The sequence below is a fragment of the Melospiza georgiana genome, chromosome 8, assembly GCF_028018845.1.
Source record: "Melospiza georgiana isolate bMelGeo1 chromosome 8, bMelGeo1.pri, whole genome shotgun sequence".
NCBI classification, from domain to species: Eukaryota; Metazoa; Chordata; class Aves; order Passeriformes; family Passerellidae; genus Melospiza; species Melospiza georgiana.
In genome coordinates this window covers 17659475-17675559 of record NC_080437.1, presented here as the reverse complement: position 1 = coordinate 17675559, position 16085 = coordinate 17659475, and the positions used below count along the sequence as shown (strand labels likewise).

The 16085-nt window shown below is 45.0% G+C and overlaps 1 protein-coding gene across 4 annotated transcripts in view; it reads right to left on the bottom strand.

The window, feature by feature from the left end:
• The window catches only part of PDLIM1 (PDZ and LIM domain 1), a 43476-nt gene that overhangs the window by 11448 nt on the left and 15943 nt on the right, over positions 1–16085 (bottom strand). For 2 of the 4 annotated variants that reach the window (XM_058029499.1, XM_058029500.1), the window contains exons 3-4: positions 10518–10602; positions 303–493 (exon numbers count right to left, since the gene is read on the bottom strand). In XM_058029499.1, the coding sequence (XP_057885482.1) occupies positions 303–493; positions 10518–10602 (276 nt within the window). Of the gene's footprint in view, positions 1–8; positions 494–10517; positions 10603–16085 lie in introns of those variants that run through there. The other 2 variants (XM_058029502.1, XM_058029503.1) reach the window with 2 other exon arrangements.

The window sequence follows — 16085 nt, the reverse complement described above, 5'->3', positions numbered from 1 at the left end:
TCAGGCACCTGTTCAGACCAGCGGGCTGGTATGTCATGCTGAACGCACGTGGAAACTGCGTCGGTCTCTGCTGAACAAAGAAACACAACAGCATTAATTTCATGTCTGCACCCACGAAACATTCCCCACTCCTCCGAGCCCTGTCCCTGGGAACAACATCCAGACTTGTGCCTCTTCTACTCCCGTTGTCCTGAAAGAGAGCTTGCCTTGGTTTCACAGACTGGTACCTTTGCAGTGAACTCCTGTCTCCTGAAGCCTTTCCCTGGAGGCCCAGGGAGGGAGGGGGTGAGGGAGGTACTTACGGCTTGGTAGGCTCCACGGCCCCCGGTGATGTTTTTGTCTCCACCGCACTGTTGAAGGTCTGGATGTTCTCTGAGGAGTAGAGGCCTGCTGGGCTGTTGTACTGAGCAGTGATCACCCTGGGGGCAGAAGCTGTGGCAGCAGTGAAGGGCACTGCACTCCGATTGTGTGCACTTCCTATGTGCTTTATTTCCTGCATGCAAAGGAGCAGAGGCAACAGTCAGAGGTGCTCAGGCATGCAGGTGAATGTGACAGGGCAGCCCCACAGCACTGCAGTGGTGGCCTTCATGTGTGCTCTCAGCTGAGGAGCAGGCGACCACAACCACCAAGGCAAGTGAGCATCCTCCAGATGGCACGAGGGCCCATCCTGGATGGCTTCAGGATGACCTTCAGGACATTTCATTGTTGACATACTGGCAACAAAAGAGCTCAGAAACACTGCCAGAGCTATTAGATGAAGGTGCCACACACCTGGATGCTCCTACAAGCCTACAGTAACCTACAGGACCAACTTCCTCATGCAAGACTACAGATTTTAAGCATTCCTTGCAATTCCTGAGAGCAGGGTTGATTTCTACGGAAAAGCGAAGATGAGGGGCAGAAAGAAGAGAACGTTTCAATGACATCTGAAAATTCGGCTTCCTTTGGATAAGGCAACCCAAAAAAGAAGGGATTTGTCATTACTACAAGTGCTCTGGAGCATCTCTGCTCCTTCAGCTAAGATCAGGGTACACAGCTGTCACTGATTAACAACTTTGGAATTTCTGGACAAGAAAATCCACAACAAAGGTATGAAGTGCCATTGTCAATACAAAAGATTGCCCACAGCAGTGACAGCTAACTTTCAGCACCTTCTTTAGTGTCAGGAGTACAAAATATCACTCAGATGTTCTGTGTTTGCTGCAAATTGGAGGCTTCCAGCAGTGGTAGTGTATACTTAGAAACATAGGCTACCATTTAATAAGAAAAAGGGCAAATCCAAGTTAAATAAGACTTGAGCTAGGACTGTTCTTAATCACAGGCAGTGCTAACAAAAATGAGGACATTTCTAAGCCCTATCACCAGTTTAGCAGGCTGGGAATTAGCAGCCTTCTGGCAGAGATAACAACATCCAGGGCTTATTTCTCCCCAGAGAAGATGCTTGACAAAAGCAAGAAGAAAGTATAATTTGGCCTCACTAGAGCAGGCATAAGAAAGGACTAACAGCCACAGAAGGGGGTGAGATATTGAGGGCTAAGAGAAGGCACCAAAACACGATTTTTGAAATGTTTCAGCCAGCCATAGAGATTGGGCATGGCTTCAATACAGGGCTAACAGCCAATGGCACAGGATGAAAGGGGGCACTTCTCAGCCTGCTGGGCCCATGGGTCCCAGCTCCAACCCAACAAGTTCCCACTCCCACTCGAAACGGGCCCTGACTTCTACAGCAATGACGTGAGATTTTACTGCACTGTGAATATCTCACAGCGCTTGTTTGATAGAGATACAGTTACAAGATAAACACTCATTAGACAAAAAGCATGACTTAAATCCCCTTACAGATTTTTCTTTAAATCAATTTTCTGTCTCCAGACTTCCTTAGGCAGCTGGCTAGCCTTCCCAGACTGACAGATGAGAGTCTTCTCACTTCATGGCATTCGAATGCTATTTATGGCATCAAGCAGAGCATAGAATCCATCAGAGAAGAGCGGCTTGGATCCAAAAGCCCTCATGAGTTACAAGCCATTTGAAATCAGCAGGATAGCTCAAGATGTTCAGGTGTGGAGTGACAAGGCTGCTCTCCCACAGCTTTCTGGCCAATATCTATGGATGTTAGCCATTAAACTTTCCCAAACACCAAAGGGAAAATGACCCTGGAGTAATTAGCTAATCTCCCTTTGTTGTAATCTCATTCAAACCACATAACAGGACTTGTGAAAATAGTCCTTCCCATGGCAAAAATGTGGATTTTAGCAAAAAAAAAATTACTTTAACCCGTATATCAAACCATGGGGAACAGTTATATCAGCACTAAATACACATGATAGCCCACCATTCAGAGGCCGTGAGTGGGAGAGGGTTACAGATGTGCGCATAAATACTCGGTTTCAAGGAAGACTGAGAGAGAAGGTTTAGGCTAAAGGGGGTTATATTCTTAGGTCAAATAGACTCCACATTGAAATCATGTCACAAGATGTATTGAGGAAACATTTAAGCATTAATCAAGAATTAAGGAAAGGGAAGTAATTTACAGTTTAGTTGGGTTTTTCTTTTAAGTTTGGTTTCCTAAGAAAGTAAGGCGTCTCAATTACATACCCAACATGCACATGGGCATGTTGAATCTTTGAAAGTGTCAGCCAAGCCAAATTGGGTTTGCCAGTGGTGGAGGCCTCAAGGATCCTTATCTTCCTGCAAGTCTTGAGGCAGGAAGAACAGGGCAGCTACACGGAGAAGAGAGACTGACATCACATTAGTGCCTTGACTCCAAGAACTGCAATACACACTCTGGCACAGAATCCACATAGGAGCTTTTGTCCTACTTTTGGACACCAGGTAGGTTTTCTGCTGTGTAGTAACACCAAGACCATAAGTTAAGCTTTCAAAAGTGTTGGGGTTTCTCCAGGAGCTCTCAGGTGTATAGAGGTCACTGACTATAAGGGAGTTTAACAGTTAAACAGAGAAATTGGTGCAGAACCTGATGTCTGAAGATTGGAAAAATCCTATGTGGAGAACATCACAGAAAGTGAATAACTCAAGAGTATATAGACAAGTATTAGAAGAGCAGCAGCATTATGAAGTGCACTTGGATAATCCCAATTCTCCAGCACTTCCTGTTACACCATGCTGTTCTTTTTGCTGTGGAAGGAATTTGCAAAGAACAAGTGTCTTCATGATCCCAAGATCAAAAGATAATGTGTTCTCACTGTCAAATATATTTATCTAGGGATTTTCCAGAACTGCCAACCTAGGGCCTGTGCTGTGCAGCAGTTTTGTTAAAGCCCCAGCTCCTGGAATCATACTTATGTAACAGTCTCTCACTTATTACTGGAAAAAAAGTCAGATAAGTGACACTCCCAAAAACCTGTCCACCAGCAGGCAAGTGGAAAACATTAGTGCAAAAACCCAGCTACACTGTGCATATGTGTGGGGACAGCACCCAATTTGTGCATTTGAGATGCCTAGGGCTTGCAGCTTCTCTAAGGCTGTGGCAATCCCAGGACCAACATAAGGAAAAGGGGCAAGTAGCATTAAACAGTATCCCTGGCTGGAGCACAGACTGCAAGAGCAGAAAGGAATGGTCTGCTGCAGAGGAAGAACTGGCAGTCACCTAAAAGGACATGATCTTATCCAGTCAGGACACGACCTGCTCTTTCTTTGAGAGTAGTACAGAGGAATGTGATTAATGCTAGATCCCTTCAGAGACACCTTCTGTTGGCACCTGCAGGCAGAACTGGAAGCACTTGCCTCACTCTCCCTGCCAGCTGTGGCACTACCTCAGTGCCCTTACACCACCCTGTCAGCAGCAAGCAGGGGTACCAGCAATGGTTATTTTGGTCTAAACCTGGGATATGGAAGCTCCCAAGCTACCAGGTATTCAAGAGCATTATTTTACCACTATAAACTGATACCATGGTAGTGAAATTGCTTTGTCTGCACAGACATCAGCCTTGATCCCCTCCTTCCTTTGCAGGGGTTGTGTTTTCAGAGGGCCCAGCAGAGTGACTAGACCAAGCTAAACTAGATTTGCACTGCATAGACTTTGCTACCAGCTGCTTCTGAACTCTCACTTCACTTTGAAATTGAAGCAATTCCTTCAACAGCCTCCTCCCTATCTAAAGCTACCCCCCATAAGAACAAGATCAAAATGGCTTTGGAGCACAACCCCACGTGCTCCCACTGCAAATGTCCCTATCTCACAGAAAAAAGTTATTTTTCAATCCCAAGGACAAACATTTGTAACTTCAGGTCAGACATGCACATCTTCTGGCAGATGAGTTTTCTAGGTGCTGGCTGTTAGTGGCAGCAGCCCTCTCTGGGGCAGATGGGATACAGCTGTGCACTGCAGGCACTGCAACATAGCCATTCCAGCTGGGTGCTAAGGGACTCCCACTGCCACCACCACAGCCCGCCAGCAGAGAGCTGCCAGCAAAGGTGCCAGGTGAGGATGGGGAAAACATCCCTGTGCCAGGGCAGGAAGCAGATCAGCATTTCCTACTGCACCAGCTGCAGGCTGCGTCATGGGGAATTATCAGGGAAAACAATGGCCCCTTCCTCCCTCTCATATGAGGCCATCCTCAGTGACACTGACGTGCAGGCTGTGAAATCCCCACAGCTACATCAGCTGTCACTGCAGTGCCTGCAGCCAGCCAGCAGCTTGTGGCATGGGAGTCTGCTTCCTCCTCACCAACACTTCCACCACTGGACCCGTTTCCACCATTGGGAATGGGGGCAGGCAGCTTCAAGGAAATTCCCAGCTGCCAGCGAAGCAGACAGACAGACAGCCCCGGATGAGCCACCTCTATCAGCTGAGCTGGGACCCATCCAGTGGCATAAAGCCATCATGCCCTCGAGCAGATTGGGAGCAGACTGGGCTGAGGGTGGGCTTTTGGGTCCCTTCCACCCTGCGGTGACGTGGCCAAGGCCATCCTGTGCAGGGCCTGTATGGACGTCACCACCACCAGAAACAGGAAAAATCTGGAGGCTTTTTGTGCTCACTGAATAAACTAAACCAAGATGTGCGGGGTCAAGCAGCCTCTCCTGTTAAGTGGGGTTTTCCTCTCCCCACAGCATGGCTGAAGGCATTCAGCTGGGCTAGGCCCTCACAGATGCTGGGCTGGGCCCTCACAGGTGCTGCCATGCACCTACAGCCCCCTCACTCCCCTGCCTGCCCCTGCCCCTTCCCAGGCCACCTCTCTGCAGTCTGGAGGAAAGAGAGGTCAAACATGGAGCAAAGGGCTGCTTGAAGCCCAAAACTACTTTCACGTGTGCAGTAGTGATTTACAGATTGCAGCTCTTGGATTTACAGCTCTTGGAGTCAGGGGATTCACTCTCACCTCACGTCACAAACGAAAGAAAAAAATTTAAAAAAAATATCAGCACCCAGACACTGCAGTTGCAGGGAAAAGCAAAAGCCCTCACAAGTGCCTGTAGCAGCCAAGTGAACCAGCAAAACTTGCTGCCTCACAGGGCCTCAGAAACGTGGGATGTTTTTGCATCCCAAGTCAGAGCCCAGAAGCTCAGGGCAGGCAATGCTGGATTGCACACCTCGAGAGCCACGCCAAGAGGAAACAAGATGAAACATTTCTCAGTACAAATGTTTACTCAGCTCTAAGAAAACGGGCCCCTGACCAAACCTCAGAGTGTGAGAGCACTCTGGTCTTGTGGGCAGCGAAGGAGAGCAGAGCTCAGCAGGCAAACCCCAGCTTCATCCTCGCCCTTGCAAAGCCACCCAAGGAGCAAAGGCCAAACTCGTGACCAACTGGCGTGACTGGGTCTGGGCTTGTGCCAAACACACAGCAACAGCTCAGGAGAGGACATCTTCATGGCAAACTCCACCCCATGCTATGTTTCATCAGCTGTGATCACAAGTATTAAGAAGTGCCTTTACTTTCACCTCTCCCTCTATTATTGTTTGGGGTTTTTCAGCTATGGAAGGATTTTTTGCAATGCTTTGAAATCTGATTAAAAATTAGAAAGGGTTTGGGGTTTTGTTATTGTAGGGGGTAAAACAATAAGACTAGCTTCCCACATCCTCTCCCTCCATGTCCCTGACACATTCCACACCCATGCAGTAATGCCTTTTAACCAAAACCAGCAGGTCGCAATATGCCAGCACAGTTCCCAGTCCCAGTATTGTTACTTTATATACCTCTTGCTTCATGCATTGCCCACACATGCACAGCCTTATCAAAGGCCAGGCCAGCCACACACCCAGTTTCTATAGCCCCCGCCTGCTTCGTATCCAAGGAAATAAAATACACAAGATGGAAACAATGACATCACTCTGTAAGAATAAGGATGAACACAGGACAGACACTTTTAAGAAGCTTTGGGAAGACAGAAGTGGCTATTTCCATCATCCTAAAAATACCCTGATTCACCCTCAGAGCTCCTCCAGCTGCTAACCTCTGTCTGAAGGTTATTTTTATTAAAAAAAGTTCTTATGTTTGAAAACCCTTACATTTTGTGATTAAGAAGAGCTGAACTATCCACCTCCAACCAAGAGTTTTTACTGGCATTCTCAAGGTCTGATGTTAATACTTGTGCCTTATTGCAAAGGGGATATATAGTCTGCAGGGAGCGGGACAAGTTTTTGAAGGCAGTCTGGGTATTGACTGTCCTTGAAGCTGGACTCTCTCAGATCTTTATATTAGCTCACTCAGCAAAAACAGAGACCTGGACCCACTGGCATCTGTGTCTTACAAAAAAAAAAACCAAAACAAAATAAAAATACCCAAACAAACAAAAAACCAAAACAGACCCCAGGTCTGACAAGACTTAGCAAAGTTAGAGGATATAGAATTTTATTGTTTATTTTACCAAGAGGCAATTCAGCCCCTTGGGTAGAGTTGGGCCCCATGGGCTCTGTGTTGCCCACGATCACCAGAGGGTACGGCTGACTTGAAGTTCTGCTGGTCTCTGGTCAGTATCATAAGCATTAAAATTACCTTTGCCATCACGTAACTTGTTCTCTCTTGCTGTGACCACTTTTCTCAAGAAACATTAAGCAGAAGGGAGAGACAGACATGTTATTTTAGTCTTTCCCACTGTTGTGAGGAAAAGACCTTGATGGGAAAATGCCACTGAGCTATCAGCCTTAGGATCTGGGTTAGAAGTGCAAGTGAACTAATTGAGTAAATATGCTAAGAAGACTGTCATTTCCTTCCTCCAGTGTTGCCATGGGCACCAAAACAAAGCTAGGTCAGCTGCTGAGCCATCAACACTGGCAAGCTGCTGCCCCTTTTGATGAAATGCAATTTTGTCATCACTCTTGCCTCAGTTTAAATTAATTTAGAAGGATAAGGATAATGGCAATGAAATAATAATAAGACTGTAGCTTTTTCATGGGCAAAGATCAGCTTAGACAATGAAGTCAGTCTTTGGACTCAGGACTTCAGGGAATGCATGGGAGGTTGCAGAATGGCTTTTTATTTTCCAAAGGCAAATAAAAGTATCTTGAATGTACATTCCAAGTAAGGGAAAACATTTCCACAGGCATGATGCAGCATGTCACCAAATATCAGCCTCCAGAAGGATTACAGCAGTAAACAAATAGTCCATTTCAAATGGGGTAAAAAATGTGTAAGCAGGGATCTGAAAATACGTAGCTAGTCATAGACAAGCTCTTAAGCTCTGGTTCCTGATACAAACTGAAAATTAGGTTCTTTTGCAAGATTTTTTGCAAAGATTTAGCAGCTACATCAGTAAAATATGAAGACAAAAAGAAGGTGGACAAGCATGAAAAACTTCTAAGATACCAAAAGGTAGGAGAGGCAACATCTAACAAACTAATTCTAAGACAGATGGTAATATATCTGAATAAATCAATTTCTACAGCAAGGGTTTTAAAGACTTCTCTTTTTTTCAGCCTGAAGTAAGGCTACTCACATGTATGATTTTTTGTCTGTGTTCAAAGGGCTATGTGCAAAGCCAATGAGAACCATTGTCAGAGGACTCTGGACCAGGATTTAAACAAACCACTTGGACTCAGCACGTCCTATTTTCTTTGGTAAGTGAATTAATAAGTGTTCTGCACTAGACTGTTGCCAAGAAAAGCAAAGATACTGTTTTCACTGGCCAGCAAGTTAAAAAAACCTGAGCAGCTCAGAAGATTCAGCTCTACTCGCAGCTACAACTAGTCGTACTAGAAAAACAATATCAGCATCTTTGTGGTAAAATTCATAGCAGTTTGCCATGTTGGTATACACACACATAGCATTTTCTGCACTCTGCTACTGCTGGTTTGCAGCAGGCCTGGCCAAAACCCCTGATGATGCTGCAAAGACACAGCCCCAGAGTGACTCGGCCAACACTTGCCACATGCTCTGGCAGGAATCAGCATGCTCTTCTGAATTCACACTCCAAGCAGAAACACCTCACTACAAAACTTACTCACTGTAGTCAGCTACTGAAAAAGCAAATAGAAAAAAACTCCCAAACAATCCACCAAACAACAAACCCCACAACCTTACAACTTGATGGTATTCCTGACACTTTGGCATAGCAGATTAGGATGTTGAGGCACTGTTATGCCTTAAGAGTAAATAGAAGTTTGTGGTTTGGAGACATGATGCATGATGCATCACCCCTCACACTGCTGAGTTCCTGTCTCGGTATGCAGCAAGTGAAGCCCCATAATGTTAAGCCCAGTGCTCTGAACAGCAGCAAGCCCCACTCACATACACAACTGCAAATTATTTAATCTGCTTTAATTTAAAGGAAGGGAATAAGAAAAGACAAGACTTCTGTGAGTTTAAATGTTCCTTTCACACCAGGAAATAACTCTTCTAGCATCAGCCATCAAAGGGTCAAAGCTAATTTTCAGGCAACCATTCATTCTTAGTACAAGATTAAGACAATGGTTACTGCTCAGAGATAAGATCTGTAACATGAATTTCTCCACTCAGCTGTGCATCAAATTCTCCTGCTCAAGTCAGTTACCAGTTATTGCCAATAAATTCAGTTGTACTATATTTATAAACTAGCAGTATCACGATATCTATACAGTGGCCAGAGCCAGAACCAGATCTAAGACTTAGAAGGGAATGTCTTCCACTACCAGAATTACTGCTAAATCCTGACCATCTATCCAGATTGGACTGTGGTGGGGCAGTGAGTGACAGGGGAGCTCAGCAGCAGGTTTCTTGCTGCAGTTAACTAAAATTAGTGAGCTACTTTAAAATCCCACCTAGGGCATGTGTTGTGCTGTATGTTTGATTTTATGGCATTTAGCTGAATTCTTGCTAATGGCTGCATTAGGAAATTGGTCTCTAGGATGGAATCTCCTGCTGAATTAAATGTCAGCTCTCTGCATCACTGCAGCAAAGCCTCAGTGCAGACTCTGCCCCACTCCTTTGGCAAGAGACAGCCCTCAAGTCCCAAGGCTGAAGCAGAGTCTTTCCAAAACCTGGGCAGCAGAAGGCACAGACCAGACCTCAGCCCAACAGTGTCACAGACAGGTGTCACCACATGGCTCCAGCTCAAACTAAGTCAAAATGGCTCAGTTTCACACTGTGCCTTGGCAGAGCTATGAAATACCTGGAGAATGCCGCACCAATTCCTTGGGCCAAGCAACACAGAGAAGCCTGATGTGAAAGAGAACATGGACAGATCCCAGGCCAAGGTCTGGGCAGGTTGCTGCACATGTGCTGCTTTAGTCTCAGGTCCTTTCCAACCAAAACAGCCATGTTAGTGCTTAAGTAATTGCAGAGTCAAACTAGTTTTATAATCTACTTATTTTGCTAGAAAGACTCACATAGGATGTGTGCTTGGGTCAGAATCCACTGGGGCCATGTCACTGCCCCAGTGAAAATTCAGAAGAATGCCACTGACTTTAGTGTAGTTATTTTGGATTTTTTGCAGTGTAATCCTCTAAATCTAGCCCAGGCAGTGCCCTTGCACAGGCTGCTGTTATTACTACATTTACTTGACAGAGGCAGCAGGCCAATGAAGCAAGGCTGTCAACAGGCTACAAAACCAACTTCCTAGACAGAGGCTGCATGATATGCCACACAGATAAACATGTAAGATGCTCGTGTGTTTCTCTCCCACCTTCTCCACAGCTAGACTGCTAAGACCTTACTGAGTAAGAGAAAAAAATCCAAACAAAGAGAAAACCCTGAGTCAATGATATTCCTCACCCCTCAAGTCTTTTCTATCTATGACAACTAACTGGCTTAGTACAGTAGCAATGATTTACTGAGCCACACCTCTACAGTGCCTTCTGTGCCCCGTGGTAGGTGTGAGCAGGCAGCTGGCAGGAGACACCTCTGACCCAAGCAGGTTAGCTCAGGCATGGCACCCATTAGCTCTCCACAGCAGCAGCAGGCTTCTCAGCATGAGGGAGGGAGTCCAGCTCTCAAGGCCTCCAAGGGCCACACGATCTCTGATAGTATGGGGCATGATGCTACCCCCAACATGATTATCAGAGTGGCATATATTCAGGTCCTAGGAGGATCAGGCCCAGAACATCTCTCACAGGAGTGAGAGGGAACAAGAGCAGTTATTCCAGGACTTACCTGAGGCTCAGAGGCCAGATTCATCTTATAAGGATGTGTCTTTCCCTCCTCGCTTACAAGTGGTGACCAGACTTTTGCCTCCGATCTGCAACACACACATTTTGAATAATTAATCTATTTTCAACAGTGACACCATAATTACTATTAAAAGGCTCAAAGTTCAACAATTTCTCAAACTTTTCCACAGTCTCTCATACATAGCACAACCCACATCAGGAGGAATCCAGACAGCCTCATTTTAGGTACACAATGTAGGTGGCTTAGATAAGTGAGGTCCTTGGAGCAAGACAAGATCTCAGTAGTGACTGTCCTGGCTTACTCTCTGTGACTCCACAGGCAACACATCAGGCATAGGCTCCCACCCAGGCTGTCAAACTGGGGGCTACCCAAAAGCAGAAGCTGGAGATATCCTGCAGATGCCTTAATTAAGTGGGACAATTCAGATTGCTATGTGCTTCAGCTTTTGTGGGTAGCCAGCAAGAGGAATGATTCTTGTCTGTATTTACTATATAAAGAACATTTTGTTCTTGAGGTTGGAATGCCTTGGAGATAAGCTAGAAACATTTTCTCATTTGGGTCTCCCAAATTTGCTTCTTATTTATAGTGGTATCCATGTTGAACAAACAGAAGGCCTTTTAGAATGATGAAAAAAACCCAAACCCCGTCTGCAATGGGACAAAGAACTGAGACGACCTCATGTGACAGAGAAAGTCTACATAACCTTTACTGGTCTGTGGTCTGACCCAATTACTCACAGTAGTCTGAAACACAAGTCAAGATCTACAACTAAAACCAACTGCTTTTACCATCATCATTGTGGAATTCTGCTATGTCCCAAAGAATGACAAACAAATGGTGAGGAAGAACTAGAGTGCTTGGATTTGCTCGAAATATGTTGTGGGAAGCTTTTCTCAGAAGTAAAGACAGTATTACCATCTCAGATGGATTAAACAGTGCCACTTTTCCCAAACATTTGAATAGTAGGGAATGAGTGACTGCAGTATTGTTGAATGAAAACTGCTGTTCAATGCTAAACATTGCATCATGCAACAACCAGATGGCTGATAAACTCTCAGGATGAGGTCTGAAAACTATGTTTCTGTCCTGTTGACAGGAGCCCTTTCTGGAATCTGGAACTGGAAGTAGATGTACTTCCTAAGTATTTGTGGGTCAAGGCCTAGTACCTATAATTTAAGTACTTAGTAGCAAAACAGGAATGCTTCCATTGCGAACTAACTGGATAAGTGGAAAGAGATTTTTCAGTTAGAGAAGGAGGAAGAGACTAGAAAAAGAAAAGGCTGACAAGGATGGAGAAACAGGGTATAAAGCTACCCACAACATATTCAGTCTGTGTGCACCATTCCTCTAAAAGCCCTCCAAAGTCACAATGTTTTTTAAACAGCCCAAACTTAGCTGAGATGCACATATACATCCCAGACATTTGCTGCATAAATAGTATTTCAATATTTGCACCTAGAGGGCAGCTCGGTGGGAGGAGATGGGAGGCAGCATTCTCATCCAGGAAAGAGGAACAGTTTTATTGACCTGCTATTCCCTTTATTGCACAATGGACCTTACACAGGAGAAACCTGAATGAAGGCTGCTGTGCTTTCACAGGAGAAGTACAAACACACAGTTCACACCTGATATCCTTTATGAGTATTCAGGTACAGCAAACGTTTGACCCTTGGTTATTGCACCCTGCAAGCCCAGCAGATCCCTGACAACCTATGCCACTCAAATGCTGCCGTGGGGCAAGCTGGGGCACACACAGACAAGCATGACTAACAGCTGCATGGTATCAGATCCACACCAATCTGATCATCATCTTGTCACAACAAACAGCTGCTCTTACTGGAGGTCCAACATGTCTCAGGTGAATACAAAACAACCATTCTCTCCTTGCTTCTGGACGCCCATGTTTTAAGGTGCCTGAGGAACCAGCAATTTCACCCAGATTATGGATATCAAGCCTTACAAAGTCCCACCAGGGATGGCTGTATTTTCCACACCTGAAGACTGTTTGCTCATAGGGAAGCAGCCTGGTGACCAATACAAAGCCTTATTCCTTGGAAGGGTTTGGAGATCATGTGTGACCGAGTTTCATCTCCTCTGGAAAAACAGGGGACGCAGCAAAATGTATGGAAATGAGACACCCAGCCAGCCAGGCTATAAGCAAAGGGACATTGGCTGGAGATGAAGGAGCAGCTCAGAGAGCATTAAACACTTCTGCTGATCTCTAGCATGAGGCATCCCTGTGCCAGTTCTCACAACAGTGATCCAAGAACTCTTGAGGTAGCATTTTCTTTCATAGCAGTTTATTATAAGCTTTCAGAAGTATGAGACGGCTTTATTCACACTGAAAAATTTAAGCGTAGAGCAGGCCAGTGTATGAATATGGAACAGAAACTTCCCCTCAGGCACTTGATTTCATCCCACTGGCCCTCAATGCATTTGAGGTGCTGATCACACAGCACTTTGGTCTCCAGAAGAGAAGAGGCAATTATGGCAAACTACTGCAGCCCATGGGGGGTTTGACCAAATTTTTCTTCTTTATTTATAAGCAAGGCAAATAGCTCAAGTTTGTTCCCCAGACTGCTGCCACCCTGCTCTGTCACTGGATATAAATGGAAGCAGCAAGGTCACTATAAGCTTTACTTTCAATCCAGTTTAGAAGCTATCCAAACAGAAATGTTAAATAGGCCATGCATCTGTCCCTCTGAGGCAGGGAAGATAAAGCTGCCCTTTGTATTCACAACAGCTGCAGAAGAGCCCCTCAGCCATTCTCAGCAGCCCATTTATGGACCCAGTGAAGCAGAAAAAGGACACAGCTTTGCTCTCCCTGGCTTAACCCAGCAGATCTTTCAAGGCATGTGCCCCATCCCACCTGTGGAGCCCACAGTCTGTCTTAGGTAGAACCACAATGGTCCCAGCTCTTGGGAAGGATTTCCTGGCTCTGCTTCTTGTGTCAATGTCTGTAATTCTACTGAAGTGTGCCAGGAGGAAGAAAAACACCACCCAAAAGTTCACCTTATGTCCCACTACTGGCCCAGGGTTTACTTTCTGCAGTGTTGGGAAGTATGGGCACCAGGCACAGAGAGCAGGGCAGATTAGACTCACTGTGTTGGTGTCTTATCCATTTGGTTCCATATCTTAGGTATACGAAGGAGGGAGCAGGTGTCAGAGTAGGCAGCTAAACCCAGCCTTGGTAACAGTACCTTCAGTTGACACCAGGCTGCTGCTGGGAGGGGCTTTCTGGAGATCTTTCTGTCCAACAGTCTGCTGGGGAATCCCACCCTGTCTGATGAAAGCCAGGGGCTTTGGCATCCTTATCAGATCTCAGAAACTCCTGATAAACTGATGAACATTTATTTTATGATATGGTTTCTAATGCATATTCTTTCAAATGAGACTCCATCAGAGAGCAACACTGAAAACAATGAAGGAGACAAAAACATGACACAAACAAGCCTGAGAATGTCAGGAAAATTAACTGCAGGCACATCTATACACAAACTCTGACATTTTTGCAGTTCACATTTCCATGTTGTTTCCTTACTACAGGACAGAGAGTAACTTAGGGCCAGGGAATGAGCCATGCATCTCCTGTTTCATCCAGGCAGAAACCAAAACCCAAGATTAGAAAGACATTTCTCTGATGCTAGTTTGGATGCAGAGGTACTGGTAGGAAAAAGAAGGAAGGAAACGACGTGCAAGTCAAGGCAGGAATATGGAGAGGTATTTATGAAACAACAATTTTCAAGCAGCTTGTCTCGAACATGATGTAATATAAACATTACAAGAGCCTGGATTTTGCTATCAGTGCTTTGCGTGCAAAGCTGGGCCATAGCTTCAAGGGAAAAGAGCTGGAAAATGAGGGTCTACTTCTTTGTGCCAGGAACTGTGTAATTTCCATAAAGAAGAAAGGCATATCTACATTCATTCACATCTCATTTCAAACACTGGGATGGACACAACTAAGATACCAAATAGCAAATAAACCCCAAAAGACTGAAAAGTTTCTTGTCTAGCACAAAGTTCTTTAGCTGAAAAATGAGGAAAGACCTAAAGAATTTATCTTTCACAATCCTCTCACCAGAGTTTTCAACAGGCATTTTAATAAAGATTAGAAACTAACTACAAGAGCTGTCAGGCTACCAGGAAGGGACCTTTTAATCAGCCTTTTAGCTGCATCAGCTGTCAAATACAGGCCCTTGACTTTAAACATGAGTAGTCACTTTTAACAAACATCCATTAATGGACATATTCAGTTTGGCAAGCAAAACTGTACTCAGGCTGCATACAGCCTCCTGCCAACTCACACAGCAATGACAGTCACAACTTCCTGGAGACAGGAGGCCCCAAATGCATGTCTCCATGCCCTCTTGCATTTCAGGTGTCTCTTTATACAACCACTAAAACTAAAAGGCAATTCCAGTTAAACTGCTGTGGCTGCTTCTGTGTATCTGGAGCAAGTTCATGACAGCTACAAAGGCTAAGACACTGACTGCTCAGACTCACACTCTTCTAACTGGCCAGCTGCAGAGTTAACTCTTACTGTCTCACCAAAGAGGCTGTAAAATCACAACAAATACCAATCTTGATATGCCAAAATTACTTTGAACGTATCTGTTGTTAGTAAAAGCTACTGGCATGCACCCACAAGGGCTGGAAGCACCACACTGGCCATGGAGAGGTTGGGAGTGGCCACAGAGGGCCAGGCAACCTGCATGGCCTTATATAGCTGCACACTGAGCAGCTGGCTTTTCCCAGGGACAAAGGAATTATTAGTAAGATGACAGAACTGGAAAACTCTTCTTGGCAAGGAAACAAAAAGGCAAACCTAAATGAGTCAACGGATTCCACCAACTTCCTAGAACAGAAATCCAAGCCTATTGTGGCTTTGTGTAACTATTCCCCACAGCTCAAACCTGGGAACACATGGAGTGAGCAAGAGTGCAACAAATCCACCACACAAAATGAAAGGACACGACACATGTGCTCTCTTCTTCTTCATGAGCATCTACACATGATCCTTTCTGACAATCCATTTAACAGGTCCTGGGAGCAGACCTGACTTCCCTGATCCTAGCACTTTTCAAAGAACAAATACATAGCTTCACTCCTTGGCAGCACTTTCAACAACTTAAAAGACTATTGTGCAAACAAAAAAGGTGCATTAATGTATTATAAGCTGGCAGCAGAGTAGCAGAAAAGCAGCTTGAAATTTGAGGAAAATGACAGTAGAAGCAGAACAGGACATTACATATTTGCAACCTTTTTAAAAAAATATTCTCCTTTACCACCCTCAAACTGCCTCCAGACATAAAGGGAAGGACAGACTCACTACAGGAACACCTTTTTTGTTGAAAAAACCCCTTACATAAATATACACTTTACCTTGGAGTTACTCAGGGCTGTACAGTTCCACCACCCATCTAGTGACTATAGCCAGAGGCAAAGAGCCATTTGTTATAGAAATAATTTTCACCTGTGCTGCAATGAACATTTGTCTGCTTTTGTACATCTGCAGCCACAACAGAGCTGTGTGTCAAATTCATCATGAGC